Consider the following 21,923-nt stretch of genomic DNA (forward strand, 5'->3'; position numbering starts at 1 on the left):
GAGCCTTAAGCTTAGCCAACAAGTCTTTAATCTCTTGTTCTTCCACCCAGGGCAACTCCTCTGCTGTCCTGGCCATCCTGTTATCCTTGCCGGACTGGGCTTCCCGAGTGTCGGCCTTGGCTGTAAAGACTGAAGCAAAGAATTCAGTCTTTAAAAAAAAAAATTCAGTACTTCAGCCTCCTCTGCATCCTCAGACACCAGGGCATCCTCAGCATTTAGCAGCGGGCCCACATTCCCCCTCGCCATCCTTCTGCTGCTGATGTACTTGAAAAATGCCTTATTACTGTCCTTAACATCCCTGGCTAAATTTAATTCTGGAAGGGCTCTAGCCTTCCTAGTTGCACCCCTGCATGCCCTGGCAATGTTCCTATACTCTTCCCAAGAAGCTAGCCCCTGTTTCCACCTCTCATAGGTGGCTGCTTTCTGCCTGAGTTGTCCCAGCAGATCCTTGCTCATCCATGGAGGCCTCCTACCTCCTTTTCCTCCTTTCTTGTGCATTGGGACATACTGATCCTGGGCTTGGAGGAAGTGGTGCTTGAAGACTGGCCAGCTCTCATTGGCACTTCTGTCTTCTAGAATCATATCCCATGAGATCCGTCCAAGTAGATCTTTGAGGAGGCCAAAGTCGGCTCGCCTGAAATCCAGGGTCACCGTCCTGCTTTGTGTTCTGCCTCTTCCACACAGGATCTTCAACTCTACCACCTCATGGTCACTGCAGCTGAGGTTGCCTCCAACCTTCACATCCTCAACCAGGCCCTCTTTATTTGCCAGTACCAGGTCCAGCAGCACACCCCTCCTTGTTGGTTCCTCGATCATCTGAGACAGGAAGTTGTCATTAACAACCTGTAGGAACCTCCTGGACTGCATGTGCTTGGCTGTGTGGCTATCCCAACAAATATCAGGGTGTTGGAGTCCCCCATGAGGACCAGGGACTGTGATCGTGAGGCAGCTCTCAGATGTTTGTAGAAGGCCTCATCCACATCCTCCTCCTGATCAGGTGGCCTGTAGCAAACTCCTACAACAATGTCACCTGCCTTGCCCTGGCCATTAATTTTCACCCACAAGCACTCTACCCGCTCCTCATCCCCATCCGGGTACAGGTCAGTACACATTAATTGCTCCCTTATATAGAGAACAACTCCACCTCCACACCTTGTCAGTCTGTCTTTCCTGAACAATACATAACCCTCCATGGCTGTGCTCCAGTCATGGCAGCTGTCCCACCACGTCTCTGTGACCACAATGAGGTCGTAGCCCCACATCCGTACCCACATCTCCAGTTCCTCCTGCTTATTCCCCAGGCTGCGTGCATTGGTGTAGAGGCAGTGCAGGGGCTTGTTCAAACACACAGGTTCCCCTGGGTGGGTGCAGGAGGTTCCTCCCTGGTTTGGCTCTTTCTCGGGGTGGTCAGCCCAGTGTGCAGATGAAGGGCACTTAGCATTGCATTCCCTGTCCTGCCCTGTTTCCCAGCTAGAGGGGACAGCTTTTGTTTTGCTACTCCCCAGGTCCCTTAGTTTAAAGACCTCTTTATTAAATTTACTAGTCTACTCCCAAATAATCCGGTGTCTTTACGGGAGAGATGAATCCCATCCAGTCCTATCAAGCCTACTGTAGTTCCCAAGGAAGGATCCATTGTCAAAGTACCCAAAGCCTTCCTGCCAGCACCAGCCTCTCAGCCAGGAGTTCACTTGGCTGATTTTTCCATTGCAATCTCCTCCTTTATCTCTAGTGAACAGGATAGAGGAGAAAATAACTTGAGCCCCTCTGCCTTTTACCTGCTCCCCCAAGGATTTAAAATCCATCTGGATCCTGGAGATGTCATGCCTCATGACATCATTCATACCTACATGGAACACAAGTAAGGGGTAGGAGCCTGCATCCCTGACAAGCCATGGCGCTCTCTCGGCCACATTCCTGATCTTGGCTCCAGGCAGGCAGCACACCTCTCTTGACTCTCTAAAGATGTATCCCTAGATACATTGTTATTGTTTGTTGCCACAGGAACTGGGTGCAAACCAGTTGCTTTCTTCCCACTCTTAATCCCTAATTTCCACAGGGAGGTGTTTCCACATACAGACTCTCAGGTGGATTACTGGGGTGCAGTGCTGAGAGGTAAGACAGAGGGCTCCAGCACAGAAGTCTGGGCATAGCCTAACAGATAAGTTTTAACCTATGGCATCATAATGCAATGTTTATTGTAAGGGAGGAACTTCACATGCTGTAGTGATGGCCAACATGATTACAGGGCTCCCTTAGGGAAAAGGTAAAGAGAATGACAGCTCAGAATGGTAGGTCCGTCTCTTCTGGCCATTGTCTAGAAGGGCCACAAAGCTTCACAAAACGACCTCATCCTGCTTATAGAAGACACAATGCAGGTTCTGCATTTCTAAGTGAAGACCATGTTGAAAGTGTCTGTTTATGTTACAGGATGTTTAAATTCAACTATTACTTTTAGTAGTCTTATTTTAATTATCACTGAATACAAAAACCTGTTAAGAACAGATGACTGTTGCTGAACTGGTACTCACCAACGAGGCATCATATTTGCTGTGGAGACTTACAGAAAAATTCAGTGAAGCACTGACACCTAACATAGCTTCTGTTCTAAGTCCAAATCTAAAGGACCACTGCCATGGATCTAAAATTTGTGCCAAAGCTATGAGCACAGGCTGATGCCTGCAGCATGAGTTCATATGCTATGCTTTTCTTTCAGAAAGCTTATTTTCTGCTTGTTTGTGCAGAAGCAATTTAGCGGGCAATATATGAGTATTGCAGTCCCAAGAGATAACAGTTACTCAGGAGTTCATTTTTTAAAAAGAGATATTGCACATATCCGAGATAATTTCATGCTATTTTAGCTTATGGGTCACAAGATTGATTTCTTATTGTATTTACCTATTGTATTTTACATTATAGGTTCTTTTATTATAGTAGGCTGCAATAAGAGATACTTACTTATCTCTCAGCTGATAATGACTCCAATGTCCACATATGTCTTCAATACCAGCCTTCAAGTGATCCATCAGCTAGAGAAACAAACGTGGAAAAAAATTAAGTGGCCATTTGGTGAAAATAATATTATCGCAAACACACAATTGTTGACAGGATTTTGAGATTTTTTTTTTAATTGGGAGGTATGAGTTGATTCTGAAAGCATCTACATTTCTCTCAAAACAAGGCAAATATTCCACTGCAGCAGTTCCTGTGCTTGGCTGCAGTGGTAATATTTTGATGGAGTCAACAAGACCAACAGTCTGCTATCATCTCACTTTCACTCAGCAACATATAGGCTTAAGTAAAGGACTGTGTCCAATGGAAGATGATACTGGGTATCCATATTGTCTGTTCCTCTTTGCCTACTGAGACAAAAAAAAAATTTCTTTGTTCTATCAAGCAAGTTTCCCTTCTGCCTGAGTGACTTCCCTGAGAAGGGCACAGGACCAGGTACCCCACACCTTAACTATTGTTTTAACCGATAAGATCTCTGAGGATTTCTGAAATTGTCATGAGAGTGCTAAGTTCACCACTACTATAAGTTTTCAGTCATATTTCGTGTGTTTCCAGCATTTAGAAACAGACAGAGAAATATTGGTTCAAGGGATGCTTTTAAATATAAACTTATTTCGAGGTTAAGTACAAAGGTTAGGAACAGTAAGAATTAAGTTAACTTCAAATCAGTTGTGACACTCTAATTTTGCTAATTTTGTTTCTGCAGGTTCTTAATTTTAATGCACATGTTCATTTCAAATACAGTCCCTATTGTGAAAATGAGAGCATGTATGCATGTTCTGTATAGTGTTAAGTCAATTTCAGTAACTTTCTATTTTATGTAATGATAATTTGAGAACTAAACCAAGTGTTTGAGAGGGAAGAAGATTATTACTCAAAATAACTTTAAATTTACAGACTACTGGTTCAACTAATTTAATTTCAATAACACTTCATTAAGGATTTTTAAGGTGTCAGTTTGTCTGCAAGCAGTCAAAAGATGGCAACAAGGGTTGCCATCTGACAAATCTAGCTGGGGAAGATGAGGACTGCATTTTGTAAACTCTGTTTTTATGCTTCTGTCCTCCCATGATCACAAGCATCATGAAGTACAGGCCCTACCACACCATGAGAGTTATGGTACAATATTATGATATGACAGTCACTATGAATGTAAGTGATATCATAGAATCATAGGATGTTAGGGGTTGGAAGGGACCTTTAGATATCATCTAGTTCAATTCCCCTGCAGAAGCAGGTCCACCTAGATATATTTTAAAAAATTCTGTCCAGGATTTCCTCCAAAACTGTTAAAAATATTCAGTGTCAAAATCCATTGAATAGCACTGCTAGCAAACGCCTCCTTCTGTGCAGCTCTTTCGGAACACCCTTACTCTCCCTGGTTTTAGGATGCTAGCTACTGACAAAAAATAAATACTTACTCGGACATGAATTTCTTCATTTATGGACTCCTTTTTGTTGGTCTTTTTAACATCTAGATACCTGACCAATGGTCCAATTGTGATTCCCTGTGTTTGGAACAATTAATTGAAATGTTAATCATCTTTCAGAAAAAGCAGAAAGAAAGGATTTAGTTTTAATCGATTAGGAAAACCCTGTCTTAGACACAGGAATGATCTGTTATTTTGTATGGAGAGCTATAGAGAAGATTAAAACTCAAAAACTTTAAAATATTCACCAGGTTGAGGGTTTTTTTAAGACTGTATTTTCCAACATATTTTAATTATGGAAAGTAACTGACTCATTGCCAACCTTCAAAACAGTACTCATTTGAAAGAAAACATCTGCGTGAGATTCTTACAATCTTGAAACCTGTTACTTCGACATCTTCAGAATTAAATATCACAGGGTTTTTTTTACCCTTCAAAACTATTTTCAAGTATTCCAAACTCTTCACTGCACTACTACACAATAGCATTTTAAAAGGGGAAATAAACCCCAGGTTTTTTTCTCAAACATTCTGGTGGAATCTAAGTTCACAAGTTAGCATCCTAGAGTATCAGAGATATTTGTACAGGAAAATACAGACCATGATCTAAGTTCACAAGTTAGCATCCTAGAGTATCAGAGATATTTGTACAGGAAAATACAGACCATGGAGTGCAAGACCACTAGAAGATACAGCTTCCATGTACAGCAGTTCAGGCCAAGTAGAACAACCCGAACATCTGAAGTAGTACTAGACACTTATTCTCACAAATCTGAATTTCTCATTTTATTTCTCTTTAATATTCTTTACAAAGGATTTGGTCCCTAAAATGAATGAAGATAAAAGTAAAAAAAATCAAAATCCTTCATAAACCAGAGAGAATATTTTCTGTTCAGTTTGAAATGTACCCTTAGCAGAGGATGATTCTGTGAAGTTAAAGTGCTTCTTATTTTGTAAGGATTAAGAAGCACACATGGAGCAAACAGAAGAGATTTTGGACACAAATATCTGTCTCCTTGAATGTTTTAGAAGACATAGGTTTTCAATACAGTTTTTAAATACTGAAAAGAAAATTTTAATATTACATTAAAAGCCCTGAAAGGACAATTTCACAGTGCAGTGCCAAATCTGGACATTAAATACCATAGCTTGTCTTAGTTTAAGTGTTAATTTGATGCAATCTGCACTACAAAGTTTTCAGTCACCTCCATTACATGAAAGCAATCCATTAAGAAATACACTTACTTGTATGAACACAGTGAAATATATAACTACAATAGTAGCAGTAATGAACAAGTTTTTTCTTGGGAAGAGATTCACTGGAAGCAAGAATGCAAGAGAGAAGCTGCTGGCGCCTCGAAGGCCACTGTAGGAAATAATTAGTTGGTCTTTAAAGGTGAACGGATATGTTCGGAACTTGTTAGTGATGTAGAAGAGAGCAAATACACCTAGGAAGGGAAGAGAAACCCCACAACTATTATTAAGCAAGGAGAAAAGGAAAATATTTAAATCAAAATAGCAACTTGAGACAGGCAGCTGTTGACAGACTTTCCAATCTTGGGTTCTTGTTGCTTCTCTTTGACCAAATGCTAAATCTGTTTTGTGTGAAATGGTCTCCTAGAAAAGACCATGGCTCCTAACTGCTTCAGGATTTAAATTCAGTTACTCAGTTTAGAAGTGAGATCAGGTGGAAATATTAACTTCCTATATTTATATTGCACAACTTTTCTTTGCAGTGCTTTGGAGCAATGTTTTCTGCTTTCTGTATAGTATCTGCGCAGTGTTTAAACATTGCTTTAACAACAAGTCCTGTGGACAGGGTCATTGCAAGGCAAAGAGTAATAGCATTTTAATTTTTAATCCTCTGGTTTATTGTATCACTAATTCTCTGTTTACTTCTCAAATTTAATTTTGCTTTTAATAAAATTTAAAATTAATCAGCCTGTGGCTGTGTAGAGACTGCAGCTTTTCTTTATAGACTACATTTAACGATTTGTTTGATTTATTCTTTATCTTCATCTTCCATAGGAAACATGTATCCTATGCTTTGTGTGGATACTGTTACATTACGGAAGTAAAAACTGAAAAATACTGACAATTACTCATGCTATTTTACACAGCTCTCACTGAAAACCCAGTGGATTATTATAGGTAAGCCCAGTAACAGAATCCTGTAATGTAGATTTATGGATACTGCTTTATGTAAGACCTTTTTCAGCCTCTTATAACTATGCTAGACATCAGCTACTCAGACTGAAACTGCATATGTATGGTGTCACCCTCGGGCCAATTTTCTTTACTTTATTCAAGCTTCAGAGAAAACGATGTAATCATTTTAGCAAACACATTTCACAGAAAATATTATGGCCTTCCTCTGGAAAGCTCTAGCACTCCCCTTGGTGTTTGAGAGAAGGATGGACATGTAGCAGCAAAACAGATTTTCTATCAGAAGAGTACGTTTTCTGTCTTAATTTGAAGGATAGTCCAATACTGACTCCAGAACTAAGCTTTTAAAAATTTAGAGGCAGTGTATGGTCCAGGATTATCAAGAAAATATTTATTTACTTCCTTCTTACTGTACACCCACAAGAATCATACAGTACTGCTGAGTACTTGTGTCACCCCTATAGAATAGAACTATTCAGATGCACATACTCAGACCTTCACAGGTTTCCCTTTTCTTCATTATCCTCTGGTTAAATGCCCTCCTCCAGGGCTTCCAGGCTTAAAAGTCAAAAGTCTTGGAACATGTATGAACTTTGAGGGTCAATCCAACATCTTCTTCCTGCTCTGGTGTTCTTTTTGACTGAAGGATAAGCCACCTGAGAGGTTTAAGATCTAGTATATTAATTTCAGATGTCTGATGCTAACACTTAACTGTTCCCAAATGTTAGACTCAGAGTACTCTAGACTGTAATGACCTTTGGAGGTCTTCTAGTTCATGCCCCTACTCAAAGCAAAGCTAATCAGATCAGGTTCCTCAAAGTTCCAATCAAGTCTTGAATACCTTTCAGAAACTGGGCCACTATTACAATACTGAATCACTGAATCAATATTGGAAATGGGTTCCTACTATCCAATCAGAATTTCCCACATTCCAGCTTGTATCTGTTGCCTCTTATCTTATTGCTATGCACCTCTGAGAAGTGACTGGCTCCATCTTTTCTCTCTCCTGTAATCGGGTACTTGTAGAAAGTAATACAATCTCTCCCTTGCTATATATCTTCCCCAGGGATTCCCCCCTACCCCCCCTTTCTCCATGTGTACATTTGCCTAAAAAAGCTCTAGTAAAATCATTATTAAACCAGTTATACCAGCCTGAGCAGACTTTTCTAACATACTTTTACACCAAGGGGTTTCTCTCCGGGTTGGAGAGTGGGTTGCCCCCAAAAGTCGACTTACTCAGTGGCCTCCAAATGAGGCAGAAGAGCAGAGTGAAGCAAATGAAGGTCCAGTTCCACTCATGATTTTTCCCCACTGTAGATACTCCCATGAATACGAAAATCAGGGTCTCACTGACGCTGCTCAGCATCTTCATGAAATATTTTATTGTGGTATAGGAATTCTGTGAAACATTTTCCTCCACATATTTTTTCATCGTCACTGCACATGCTGTCATCCTGTATTAGGTAAAACATTAGAGATCAGCCATAACCCTGTTTCTTTTCATTTAAGAGCAACCTCAGCTTTCATTACCTGCAGCCTCCATTACCAGCCTCTGACCTTCCTAGTATCAAGAAGCATTTTACTTCTTCAGTAACATTAGCTATCTCATTAGAAGAGCATTTTCATTCAGTTTTGCATATCCACTTTGTATACGGGAAAAAGGAAGCAAACCAGTCAGCCTCCCCAACAAGGAAGTGAGAGTATCATATTCCAGTTCAAAGTCCATTTTTATCCTGAATGCCTAACACACAGCCACCAAACACCAAATATTTGAGTCTCGAACAAATGTCAATTCAGTTTTGTACCAGCCTATAGATAGATTGGTTAGAGGGATATAGTCTGCCTCTTGGTGAGCTCCTTTGAGGTGGTGGCGGGAGAACATGGTGATAGCCAGGGACAAAGTTCCTGAAAGCTCCCTGTCAGCTGGCCGGCAGATCAGCAGAGCCAGGGTAAACTCAGTAGAGGCAGGGTAAGCTCAGCAGAGTCAGGGCAAGCTTTGGTGACTCTCCAATCTCAGCAGCCCTTTGCTTTACAGCAGGGGGAGATTCAATTACACTAGAGTTGTCCTTCCACCATTTTAGTCACCCAGAGTGTGGAGAATGTGCCTAAGGAAGTAAAGGGATGTTTCCCATCTCTTTGCTGTTAATGCAGCCTAGAGCCTGCTTCAGAGGCATCAGTAGCCACCCAGCACAGGCACTGGTTATCAATCACACTGAGCAGTAGTCTTTGAGCAGCCCTACTGAAAGGGGTTTCCTCTTCCTACCTTCCTTTTCCTTAGCTATAACTAACAGATGGACTGAATGCTATGCTAGTAACATATTCCATCATCTATCTAGTTTCTACTGATATTATTTTAGTCTTTAGGGGCTTCTTGTAATGATATTTTTCAAAACTTGTGAATTCAGAGAACACTGACTGTTCATTAAATAACTGTTCATCTAGTTTCTGCTCATTTAATTTTCACTGAAGAAATCTCAAGGGCATTCTGGTGGAGCTGAGACATTTTGCAGGTCCAAGGACACTCTAAGGCAAGGCCATTAGGCATTAATATTTAATACTGTTGACTTTCCGAGACACATGCATAATAGACTTTCATGATCCAAGTGAAAAATGAATGAATTCCTCAATAATTCAGAAAGGTGACAATAGGTTCCCATTCCTAAAATAAGCAATAATTTCCTTAATGAAGCAGTAAGAATGATAAATCCCAATTACATTAACATTCTTTTATCTCTTTTCTTTCAGCACACTAATGAAAATTAGAAGTGAAAGAAATAAAGAGCTATGTAGTCCAGTGTAATGAATAGGCAGGGAAGCAGTATTTTGTGCAGTGCAGGTAGGAAAGGGTCCACATGATATTAATGCTCACTACATAGTAGATCTAACCCAGCTCAATTAAAGTCACCAGTCACTTCAATCTAAGCAAATGTGTTGGTTATGCAAAACATAGTACAAGACTCATCTGCTTTGTCTAATTGCTCAGAAAAAAATAAAAAAGGTATCTCCTGTCTAACTATTTATTTAATATGGTTGAATATCAAAATATTGCTTCCCAGGGCCATCCTGACAAAGTTGTTTTTACAAAGTCAATTCTGCTCTGAAGCTCAACAAATTGGAGTTGTTCAACCTGGAGAAGAGCAGGCTCTGGGGGAACCTTGTAGGAGCCTTCCAGTGCCTAAAGGAGACTACAGGAAAGATGCAGAGGGACCCTTTACATGGATATGTAGGGGTAGAACAATGGGTAATGGCTTTAAACTGAAAGAGATGAGAGTTAGATTAGATATGAGGAAGAAATTCTTCATTATGAGGGTGGTGAGGCACTGGAACAAGTTGTTCAGAGAGGTGGTAGATGCTTCATCCATGGAAACACGATCAGGCTAGACAGGGCTCTGAGTAACCTGGTCTAGCTGAATATATCCCTACTCACTGCAGAGGGTTGGACTAGATGACCTTTAAAAGTCCCTTCTAGCCCAAACTATTCTATGAAATAAGTGGAAGTGAGTAAATACACCTGTCTAGACATCAACAGCCACATGCTTGTATTTGTTTAGCTTAAACTGGTTTGTCCTCAATAAAGGGAGTTCCTTTCTGAAGGACCAGGGTCCACAAGACCTGACATGCCAGCTCAGAGCCAACACAGACCTTGCGAGGCTGCTGCTGCTTACCAGCTGGGCAGAGAACCTGCAGCAGCCAACAGCACTAACTGGAGCATTTACCACCATTAGGTTACAATTTCTCTACACTTCACCCTACTGAGGGGCTTACTGTTGTGTCTTTGAAGTTCACCTTCTAGCAGTTTTCTCATGAAGTCTCTTACTTTCAGCCCTATTCCTTCTTTTCTCTTCTGATTCCTGATGCCATGTTTTTTTCTTCCCACAATACTCACCCTCTCTGCACTTACTGTGGTCAATAGAGCTACAATCTTTCTCTGTGTAGTGAACACCCATGCCATCATAGCACTTTCAGGAAGCAGTCCCCAGCGTCACAACAGTATCAACCTATTCTGATCATACATAAATATGATCAGCAATATCCTTACATATAAGTATATGTATGCATATGTACGTGGTGTTCCCGATTGTCTGGTTTTGCCCAATTTTAGTTCCAGTGATGCTATTCAAATGTATTTCCAAGGAACTGTTTTAGAGCTGATGTTCAAAGCTGTATAGAATCATAGAACTGTTTTGGTTCGAAAAGATCTTTAAGATCATTGAGTTCAACCACTAACCTCACACTGCCAAGCCCATCACTAAACCATGTCCCTCAGCACCTCATCTTTTAAATATCTCCAGGGATGGTGACTCTGCCAACATCCCCTGGGCAATCTGTTGCATTGTTTCACAACCCTTTCCGTGAAGAATGCTTCAACTCTGTACAACATACAAAAACAAGAACTCAGATGTAGTTTACTGTGTTTTCCATACACATCTCTGTTGTAATCTGATGGTGATGCTGCTTAGATATAGAGATACACTGATCCCTTATCAAGTCGTTCTCTCATTCTACTCATCTTACCAGAGGTAGCAGTCAGATGATGGCAGAGCTAGTCATTTTATCCACAGCTTGCAGTATTTTTTCCAATGGGCAAATATCTCTAAAACTTTCAAAGCAGATATGCACTCCTCAGTAGTACACCTATGTCCACAACAACTGTGGGTTTACTCTTCCTAGTTACCACTGCATTTTACAGATCACTTAGAAGCCATTCACTCCAGATCTCTAGACCAGAGACTGATAGTGCCTGTAAGGTAACAACCTCATGCAAAACAACTCCTCAAAACAATGCCAATTCAGAGACAGCATCCAAAAGTTATTAAGAGATACTCACGCCAAAATGCCTGAGATGTAAAGGGTTTCAGCAGATAAATATGATAAGTAGCTAAACATGAAGACCAGCAGGGGTTCAATAGCGGAAATGTTGCGGGTGAATCTGGTCATGAGAGCTGAAACAAATCCAAAGACGATGCCAAACAACATGCCACCCAGTCCCACCACAAAAAAGCGAGCAAAGCCAGCAAAGATATCGATGGACTCAATTTCTTCGTACTTCTTCATCTGGGTGAAAGCGATGAAGATGTTGTACAAAACCTACATGTGAAAATAAGGAGACAGGAGTCAGGTGTCTTTCTGAATCTAGTCAGCTTGCTCATTTCAGGGGAGGAGGAGGGCATATATATCTATAGATATGCCTGAAGTTGCTTTAGACAGTTCAGAAATTAACAGTTGAAATCTCAGTTGTCTCTTAACAAGTTCCAGAGTTAGGGTTTGTTAAGTGCCCTGAGAAGTAGGAAAAAAAAAAATCCAAACAAACAAAAAACAAACAAAAAAGAAGGGTAGATGGTTATATAATAACAGTAAAACTCTAGGGGATCAAATGAAGCTAAAGTAACTGAAAAATATTCATGCTTTTTTATTTCTTGAAGGTAAACTGAATTATTGCTCTTCGTTGTAGCTGTTGAAAGTCCGGGGTACCTTACCAGCCCCAGGCTTTACCTTCCATGTTCTCTTCCTGACTCAGAGTGGTGCAGAGCAAGCGACTCAGAACCACACTTTTTATTTAAGTCCCATTTAGGTTGTCTACATCATCAGTAGACTAGATATACTTTACTGTCTGGACTCTGGAATGTTACATGATTTTAATAGTACTTGACACATAAAATCATGAAGCATCAGTGGAAATGGGAAAGGAAGAAGTGAGAGGGAAGGGAAGGGAAGGGAAGGGAAGGGAAGGGAAGGGAAGGGAAGGGAAGGGAAGGGAAGGGAAGGGAAGGGAAGGGAAGGGAAGGGAAGGGAAGAAAAAGGGAGCCTCAGTTTCATATTACCTCTAGCTAGATAAATATAGCCTCTCTATCCTCACATGCTTTGGGTTTGATGCCATGTAACCTCCTTCCCAGGAACTCTGTGTCAGTCTCAAAGTGGGAACTAAATGCTGTGGCACCCTAAACAGCCTAAAGACCTTTCACACATATATTTTGACTGGAAAGCTTGAAATGATAAAAATAAAAACAAATCTATGTCAAATTAGAAGAAGAATTGAATTTGTTATGTTATATCATTTGTTCTGTAAGGATAATTTAATTTAGTTTACAGCAGGTAAGTTTACCATACTTCTATTAACAACAGTTTCTTTTCTGTAGAAATTTGTTATGAAAAAATCTTCAGTATATTTGAATTTCATTCATCTTTTAGACACTAATAGAGTTTCCACAGTAGTGAGTGGTGTAGTAATAAACAGGTCTTAGAGACTGCTGACAGTCAGTTAACTTTAATCCTATTAGATCTGTTTAGAGAAAATGTGTAACATAGGAAAGTCACCTTTCCATTTTTAGGAGAATTTGGGGAACATTTAACAATACCAACACTCCAAATTGCTGCACCAAAGGATTAGTTAGAAACCAAAAATCAGACCAAAATCACTTGCCTTACCTGGTTTTCTTTGGTCTTTCTTCTTCATATAGCTAATTCCAGAAGGTTATTAAGAAGATTAAAGCTGATATTTGCAGGTAGAAGAGTCAAGCTTATTAGGATAATAATTATTCCCCAGGTACTATCTAATCTTAAACTGTTATTGGGAATATATGACCTTGAGCTGCCACAGAGCCTGCTCTCCAGGAGGCTTGTTGCTAATATTTCTGGAGGACAAAGCACAACAAAATGTTTTGTGTGAAAAATACCCAGAGCTGTTTTTTCCCGATGACTGTGTATGAAATAAGGCTCTTCAGTGGCAGATAAGGAAAAGATACATACAGCTTTTGATTACAAAGCCTGTTTTCTGCCTGTTTCCCTTTTCTTGCAGACTTCAACTTCTTCAACTTCTTCCTAAGACTTGTGACTCTTTGTAAATAATACCAAGGCAGGAATCTATGTTGACTTACAAATAAAGAGAATTATCTTCAGCAAATTACTTCATAGCTTTTTCTCTCTGTTTCTAGTTCCTAGTGTATGTATGAAATAACTTGATTAGCACTAAAATGGAAGTGACAAAAACATTATATAACCTCATGTTTTTTTTGTAACATATTTTGTGAGGGTAAGTTGTTCAGTACAACATCCTGTACTTGGTCATACAAGTAAGGTTCCCTGTAACTGCTGTTCAGCCAAGTTATATTGCAGTGTTTATACCAGTAAACAGAATACTATAATTATATATGTGGTAGAAAAGCCTGATTTGGCTTTGTTCACTCAAAAAGAAAGAATGGACTGATAGTTGGCCTCATTTAACAACTCTGAGAATGTCACTCTCTGGGTTTTTTGGAGAGGACATTACCGTGTAGTGGTGTACCACCGAGTAGCTGTTAGAGCCAGAGAGAGGAAGTGAGAGTGTGACATTGCCCACAGAGGACCTCCCTGGGGACTGGTGGTGGAGACCTCATTCCTGGAGATATTTAAAAGACACATAGATGAGGTGCTGAGGGACATGCCTTAGGGGTGGGCTTGGCAGTGTTAGGTTAGTGGTTGGACTCAATGATTTAAAAGGTCTTCTTCAACCCAAATGATTCTATGATTCTATGATCTCTGCTCCAGCTGTCAATGTGATACAAAGATTGCACATACCATCCACATCAGAAGCATTTGAAAAAAGGATTTTCAAGTGATTGCCTTCACTATCAATGCAGGCACCCTTGGTAATACATTCTTTCCACCCTCATAACTCTTTCTGACCGCATGAATTCAATTTTACTCTGAACAAAGAGAATAAACTTTAACAGCAGGAGTGGAGAATGTCTCCATCCTCCTCCCTAGTACTCATACATCCCAGTGGTCAAAGACTTCCTTAGTAACATCAGAAAGGCAAATTCAAATCCCCTCAAATAAAGAAATTTATTTTATTTGGGCAGTACATTTCATGCAGTAGATTTCTCTATCTGCTCTGCTACTGAAGACAGGGTGCGATTAGAGAAAATAGTAACTGCCACTTCATTTAGAATATAGCACAATGTATAGGGGTTCTCAGTGTTTCTAAAATCAAGCTTCAGAGACAAAGTAACCAGGGTAAATATTACTTTTCCTGATGCACACAGGTGCTTGGGTCATGTTGAGACAGAAAGGGTCTGTGTGTATACAGGAGCAGAGCTTCAGATGCCCAAAGAAACCACTTTGCAGCAAAACCAAGGTCCTACACCTGTGTTCATTTTTGAATGAAATCTGCACTGCTTTTACCAACATCACTTTCTCAAACAGGGCTGCAAAACTCCACTAATATATGATACATGATAGGACCAGTCCTGTTGATGTCTGTGCTACTGTGATGCTAACAGCTCACTCAGAAACAACTGTGAAAAGTGGTTAACAGGACCTGGAGCCTTCTTTTTACATCCATGGACATGGCAGTACTGAGCAGAATGAGAAAAGGTACAAACAGGTAAAAGGTATAAATTATTCATTTTTGTCCCAGATGACAAGTCAAAGGCATAACTTCTAAATCATCATTCTAATTCCTCAGTTTGCTATTTTGGGGTTTTTTTAATCCTAAATATAGAAGAGGGAGCTATTATTGCCTCTAATGTAATATACAAGTTCGGTAGAATTCATACCAGTTTTTCCTGCTGGAGAAAAAATGTTAAATCTGATAAAGAGATTAGAGAGAACCAGGGGATATTTATATTTCAACAATCACAAATATGTATGCTTAGTGTCTCTTGGTGATATTATCTTTTTAAAAATAGAGAGTTAGCTCAAAGGAAACTGTTAAACAGTGAGGAAATGGTAACATAAGAAACCTGAGATAAAGTTTTAAAGCCTTCAAAAAGGCAAATGATATATCAGTGAGGAGAAAGCCACCTATTGGGCTCCATCCAGGTGACGAATACTTCACGCTTCTCAAATGTGAAGCCAGGTAGAGATTTTGAAAACTTAAATGCCCAGAAAATGGGTGAGAGGTGGGTGATGCAAAGATCATAGAATCATAGGAACTGAAAAACTGATTGCAACATAGTTGCTGTGAGAAAAGCCCCAAAGACAAGGGCACGCAGGGCAAAGGGAACTCACAGTGGTGTGGCTAACACTTCCCAGGCACAGGTCTTTCATCTCTTTTGCTAAAACACCAGTGCTGTTGAGGAATGTCTAAACACCACTGGTATTAAAGGCTTTCTGTCACTACACATTTATGCTTAACAGGATCTTGACTGAAAGCTTATGTAAATACCATCATGACTTGCACACACATCATAAATAACAGCTGGGACAAAGGGAAGGTAAGGTAGAGAGAGAGTCAAAAGAAGGATGAAACAAGCTCTTTAAGAATGAGGAAAAGCTATTACCTTCTGAAGTCTGCACTTGAAGGGAATAAAAAGAAAGCAGAAGATTTTTTTTTTCTAACTCTAACATAGAAGCAGTTTATGTGTAAAGTTAAGTGACATTTAGTACTACATCATCTCTACATCTCTGATTCAGCAAGCAGAATGATTTATGATCAATAGACAGTGACTACAAGGAGTTACTTCATCACAAGAAGTTACTTCATCACCTTTTCACATTACTCATAAACTGCACTTCTTCCACTAAGCCTTTCAGCAATGAACTTTGTACAAATTTTACAAGTCCAAGTTGTGCTGTTCCTCATTTATAATAGTATCTGGATAGCTTTTATGTGTCTTAGATTCCTGTGATTTAAATTCTGTAAAGATCTTATCTAGCAAAACTTCTTAACCTGCAGTTAACTTGCAGCACATGAGCAGTCCTGTCAGTTTCTGAGCAATGAATTTCCTGCTTGAAATGTCTTCCTTGAAAAACACGTGTGTTCTAAGTGCTTTTGTGAATTGTGGTTTACAGATAGAATTTCAGGTTGCTCCGAGTTTTAGTAGAACTAATGAGAAAAGGCCAAAGATACCAGCAAAAGAAGTTATCTCTTTCCTACTTAAAGAAACAAACAACAACAAACAAAATATCTATTATTCCAGAATTATTGGCTTCTGGAAGTATGAACTTATGATTCACTGTTTCTGGATGAGGTAAGACAGACAAGAAAGGTGAACATCTGTCAGATGTCTTTTTTTTACTGATAGAAACAGAATTATGCAAAGTGGATTTTGGAATTCCTATATAAGGTCTCTGGGCAACTTCCTAGAAGAGGCTGGAAGAAGAAGTGTGGCCTTCAGTCTTTAGGGAGTACAATCTGCATTTTATTTGCTTGCAAAATATCAAGAACGTTCCTAGTTCTTACAGCAAAATCAGCTGTAGCTTGTCCTTTCATATCAGTAAATGCAAGAGAAAGATGTGATGTCTAATGTGTGTGTATGTCTCTCTTTTCCAGCAGCTCTAAACCAACACAATTTTAAAGAGTATGACTAGTATGTAATTTTTACATACACTAAAATTACTTGTGTGTAATGTAGTGGAGTATCTATAAATAAATAACATATCTAGGATCTCCTTAGAGCTACTCTTATCCTGTACCAAATAACCATCCAAGTCACAAGTACCCAAAGAGGGGAAGACAAGAATTGGAAAGAAGCTCACCACAGTTATACCATCATTTAGCAATGACTCTCCGAAGATCATCATGTAAAGCTGTTCATTAACAGATGCTTCTTCAAAAACTACCAGGGCTGCTACAGGATCCACAGCTGAAATCATGCTGCCAAAGAGCAGGTTCTGCAGCAAGTCCAGGTCAGTCAGGCCAAAGGCTTCAATTTGGCAGACTGCGTAGAGAGAGAGGCCAATCCCAAACGAGTTTAGCAGAGCTCCCAACACAGACCACCACAGGATGGATCCAAAGTTTTCAAAAAATGGGCGAGTTGGCATGAAATAACCCTGCTCCAGGACAATGGGTGGAAGGAGATACAAGAAGTAAATACTTGTGTTCATCACCGGTGGAGATTTGTGATGAGATGCAAAGATGATTGCTCCTACAAGTACTCCAATGGCAATCAGGATGCAGCTTTCAGGCATGAGTCTCGGTAGTCGATGATACAGGCGGAAACCTTCAATAAAACATTAGGGTATTATTTAAGTTGACCTGATGTCAGACAGATATCTTGCCTGCCTATGAATACTTTGTCTTCAGATAGCCAGGTTCTGGTCTTAGCACTATGAATGTAAAACCAGGCAGTACTGTTCCCTTTGAAATGAAACATTCCCAGACCTGTATCACTGAAGCAAGGGAATGGTTTGGCAATGAACTTCTTTCTGCTACCCAACTCTCAATTTCTGAACAAGCCTATCTGAGATTAAACTCCCTTTCTAGGAATGCAGAAACCTTTCTGAAAACATATTCCACAATTTGGAAAGAAAATACTCTTCAAGAATCCTTGCTGCCCAACCGCTACTGCCAAATCTCTGAAGCACAGACTGTCACTCCATCTCAAATTGATCCCTAACCTTGGCTGCACCTTTGAAGACAGCTTTCCTCAGTGCTAAGGACACTCTCTGGGTGCATCACTCCTGATGGATTTGGGCTGATCGGGAACCTGGAGAAGCCCAAGCGAGCAAGAATCTCAGCTGCCACAGTCTGTTCAGCTCTCTCCAGATGATATACAGACAGAGGAAGTGAGCACTCACAGATAACAAAACTTCCAAAACAGCAGGAATCAAGCCACAGAAACATAAGGCTTTGTCTAAGTTGATTAACCTTTCTGTTGTGGGAAAAGTTCCTGCTCCAACATAAATAAGCAACATTTCATAAAATACCTTGTGAGTTCATTTAATGACACCAAATCAGGGAGTTCAGCAGAGATGAAAGAACTACCAGCAGCCATCAAATATCTGAAAAAATAACATATCCTAAGGGATTATTTTTCTTCCCCTCACTAGAATAAAGGCTGTCTACACTAGGAAATTAAGCAGAACAAAACCTTTTCCAAGCAAAAAGGTTGAGCTTACATCCATATCATCCAGTTCTCATCCTTACCCCATCAAGAAGTAGTCACATGCAAACTGTCTGTGGGAACAAAACTTGGCCTACAGTCTGTCTAGACATTGCCTGGGAGAAGGCTTGTCAACACGGGCCAGAGCTGAGAAGGAGCACATCAACGCTGGTGTGGTACGGACAGTCACACACAGATTCCTGACAGGGTGCTTGTTAGTTTACAAGCATGGATGTATCCAAACTGTTTTACAGAGAAAGAGCTACAATTACCACATCAGTGTTGTGGGTACGAATTTCTTACTGCCCACCTCCATCTACTACTGAAACTGAGTTCATATAATTGTTCCTATTTTACATGAATACTAATACCAATACTAAGATAATGTCTAGCAATGGCTCATCTAGTTGCTATACATGGAGCTGTGTAACCTTATTGTATTCAGAACTACCAAGAATGAGAATGAGGAAGACTAGCAAATCTATATATCCAATGTCTGTGTCTCCATGCCTGAAGTATCTATTTCTTGCTCAAAAAAAAAAATTGATTAGATATGTCATATGAAAAGATGCAGCTGCCTGTGCTTTTGTGTATGATGGAATATGTGTTTGTCTGGAGTACTGTGTCCAGTTCTGGGGTCCCCAGCTCCAAGGGGCAGGGAGAGAAGTCTAGCATACGGCCATCAAGATGATCAGGGGACTGGAGCATCTTCCTTATGAGGAAAGGCTACAGGAACTGGGGCTGTTTAGTCTGGAGGAAACTGAGGGGGGATCTCATTATTATTTACAAATATCTAAATGGTGTGTGTTTGGAGGCTGGGGCATCACTTTTTTCTATAGTATCTATCAACAGGACAAGGGGTAATGGGATGAAGCTGGAACACAAAAAGTTCCATTTAAACGTAAGGAAAAACTATTTCACTGTGAGGGTGAGAGAGCCCTGGCACAGGCTGCCCAGAGGGGTTGTGGAGTCTCCTTCATTGGAGGTCTTCAAGACCTGCCTGGGTACATTCCTATGTGACCCTATCTAGGTGGACCTACTTCTGCAGAGGGGGGGTTGGACTAGATGATCTCTAAAGGTCCCTTCAAACCCTTACCAGTCTATGATCATTCTATGATTAATAAATTGATCAATATGCTCAATGCTAACACATTCTGCTGATGCCATAACAACGAATTAGAATTGTGATTTTTTTTTTTAATTACTATTTTAACAATTAAGACATTTTTATAGGAAGTGGACTGAGACCATCAGCTATTAGAAAACTGGCAAATCATGGTAATGAATTTTGCTGAAAGAGTGGCTGCGACACAAAAAATGTTTACCTTCAGACCACATCCAGAAAATCATGAATCCTGACTACCAGTCTGTTCAATAGTAATGTTCAAAAATGCCATGAAAAGATCAAAAGGACTTGGAAATCTCATGTGTGGAGTTCTTCAAACTATTACCATCTTCATCACGTATTTAATATTGCTGCATTAACTCTGAATGGTTAAAATAATTTAAGCCCAACTAAGCAAATGTTAAGATGCATATGGTGAGCCTTTTTTGCTATGTTGATTGCAGTCCCTACTTCTCTGTGAGTTGTCCTTCTTCATTTGGATACCTACCTGAAGTTCTAATAGAAGCTAGGTGCATGGTATGTTTTCAGAAGGTACTTTACTTCTCTGATGACCTACATCCTCTCAGTCTCATTACTTTCTGAGCAACTTTTAAACAGTAAACATGTAAAACAAAGACTCATAGGGAAATGTTTCCTATTATTTGCACAAAGGAGGAATTCTTCATAATTTCCCCCCCCCCCAAATTCAATATCCTCGAAGTCTCAATCTGGTGTTACTGCTTCCTACAACTGTGGCAGGCTGTAAATTCTGATATCTTGTGGTGTTTAAAGACTAGAAAAAAAGGACGAAGTTTAAAGACTAGAAAAAGAGATGGACAGCATTGTGTAAGGGAGCTTTGTTGCTACTCACTAGCATAGACAGCCCAAGAGACATGAGGGTCAGAGTTCCTATATCTATTGTCTCAAGCTGGAAGCATTCAGAGGTGAAACTTTGTCACTGTCATGGTGATGTGCACACCTGTTCTTTTGAGGACTGAAGCTTTAAGAACAATGCCAGCTACAAAAATGTATAGAAGATACTTGGTTACATTGCACATTTTTAACTTCTTGCTAAGGTAGAAGAGCCCAAGATCACATTTTCTACTTACCTATTTTTGCAACAGAGGCAAGGAGGATCCAAAGAGTAACTTCATAGGGAATTTGCACATAGTTATAGTCCAGTGTCAAAACATGTATCCTCATGTCTTCTGAAGAGCCAGCAGCATCCCCGTGATCAGGTTCATAGTGAGGCAAGAAACTCTCACTCAAGTTGGGCTCATCCACATAAGAAATAGCAGCACAGCACACCATACTCGACAGCAACAAGCAGTTCAAAAGCATTGCATGTGCAAGTGTGGCAGAGCCCATGTCTGGGGCTGCAACTCTTACAGAGACACAACATATAATAGGCGCATGGTGATATACAACACTCACTCCTGTTGAGTCATGCTGCTTGTAGCCACGGCTGCTTCTTTCTCAGGACTGCTCCATTTCCCTACTAGAGGTCATTGTAAAGCCCCACTGTGCCTGTCCTGTTCCTTGTGTTACAGATCAAGCTGCCGTTTTTATGAAGATACCGGTTCTGCAGGTTCCTCGGACCCAGATAAACCTTGGCCACAGCTACAACATCACCCTGATAAGGAATAAAAAGCCCTTTCCAACTGCATTATTTATCCAGCCACTCTGATTTTTTTCCCACCGTCAAAAAAAAATAAAGAGAAGGAAAAAAAATGCTGCACTGCACACCACTCAGGCAGCAGGCACAGCACAAGTAAATAGATTCAGGTTGGAGAGATGGTGGCACCCTAAGCAGGCAGGAGAGCCTGTTCCATACCTTCCTTGGCTGCCCTCACTCTCTGTCTGCCTTCCCAGTGCAACTGGCACCTCAGGTACCACACTTGGCACTACTCACTGGTCCTGTCTCACCTGGTAACAAAACCACTCCGTGTGTAAATAAATGGATTCTGCAGGGCTTACCGCAGGGACATCTGGCGGAAACCTACACAAATTACCTTCTTGTTTAGAAATGTGTTCTCTCTCTTCAGTGCGTGTATGTAACTTAACAGATTATATATTATAATGTGGAAGGTCCAAATCACATCACGTGCCTAAAACTGGATCTGTACATTTATTTTAATCATGCAAAAAAGATGTTTTGTGAATGACTACACTATGCCCCTCCAACATGACATTCACCCTTACAGAACATTCTTTTAAAAGATCAGTCTCTTCTCCACAAAACATGTTTACTGTTAGAATAACAAAGTGTGCAGACACAAGTAGTGTCGATTAGAGGCTCCTAAAGCTTGTGACACATACATTTCACAGAATCACAGAATCACATAAAGGTAGGGATTGAAAGGGATCTCTGAAGATCACCAAGTCCAATCAACCTGCTCAAGCAAGTCTG

The 21,923-nt window shown here is 40.2% G+C and overlaps 1 protein-coding gene across 1 annotated transcript in view; it reads right to left on the reverse strand.

Moving 5' to 3' along the window:
- Nucleotides 1-20,839, reverse strand: part of SLC9A4 (solute carrier family 9 member A4) — a 36,734-nt gene extending 15,895 nt beyond the window's left edge. Inside the window, exons 1-7 of the mRNA XM_061988485.1 lie at nucleotides 20,623-20,839; nucleotides 17,063-17,526; nucleotides 11,433-11,692; nucleotides 7,841-8,058; nucleotides 5,684-5,886; nucleotides 4,431-4,517; nucleotides 2,956-3,026 (exon numbers count right to left, since the gene is read on the reverse strand). Of these exons, the coding sequence (XP_061844469.1) occupies nucleotides 2,956-3,026; nucleotides 4,431-4,517; nucleotides 5,684-5,886; nucleotides 7,841-8,058; nucleotides 11,433-11,692; nucleotides 17,063-17,526; nucleotides 20,623-20,824 (1,505 nt within the window). The 5' untranslated portion in view covers nucleotides 20,825-20,839. The remainder of the gene's footprint in view (nucleotides 1-2,955; nucleotides 3,027-4,430; nucleotides 4,518-5,683; nucleotides 5,887-7,840; nucleotides 8,059-11,432; nucleotides 11,693-17,062; nucleotides 17,527-20,622) is intronic.
- Nucleotides 20,840-21,923: the final 1,084 nt, after the last annotated feature.

This window comes from Colius striatus, chromosome 1, assembly GCF_028858725.1.
Source record: "Colius striatus isolate bColStr4 chromosome 1, bColStr4.1.hap1, whole genome shotgun sequence".
Classification (NCBI taxonomy): domain Eukaryota; kingdom Metazoa; phylum Chordata; class Aves; order Coliiformes; family Coliidae; genus Colius; species Colius striatus.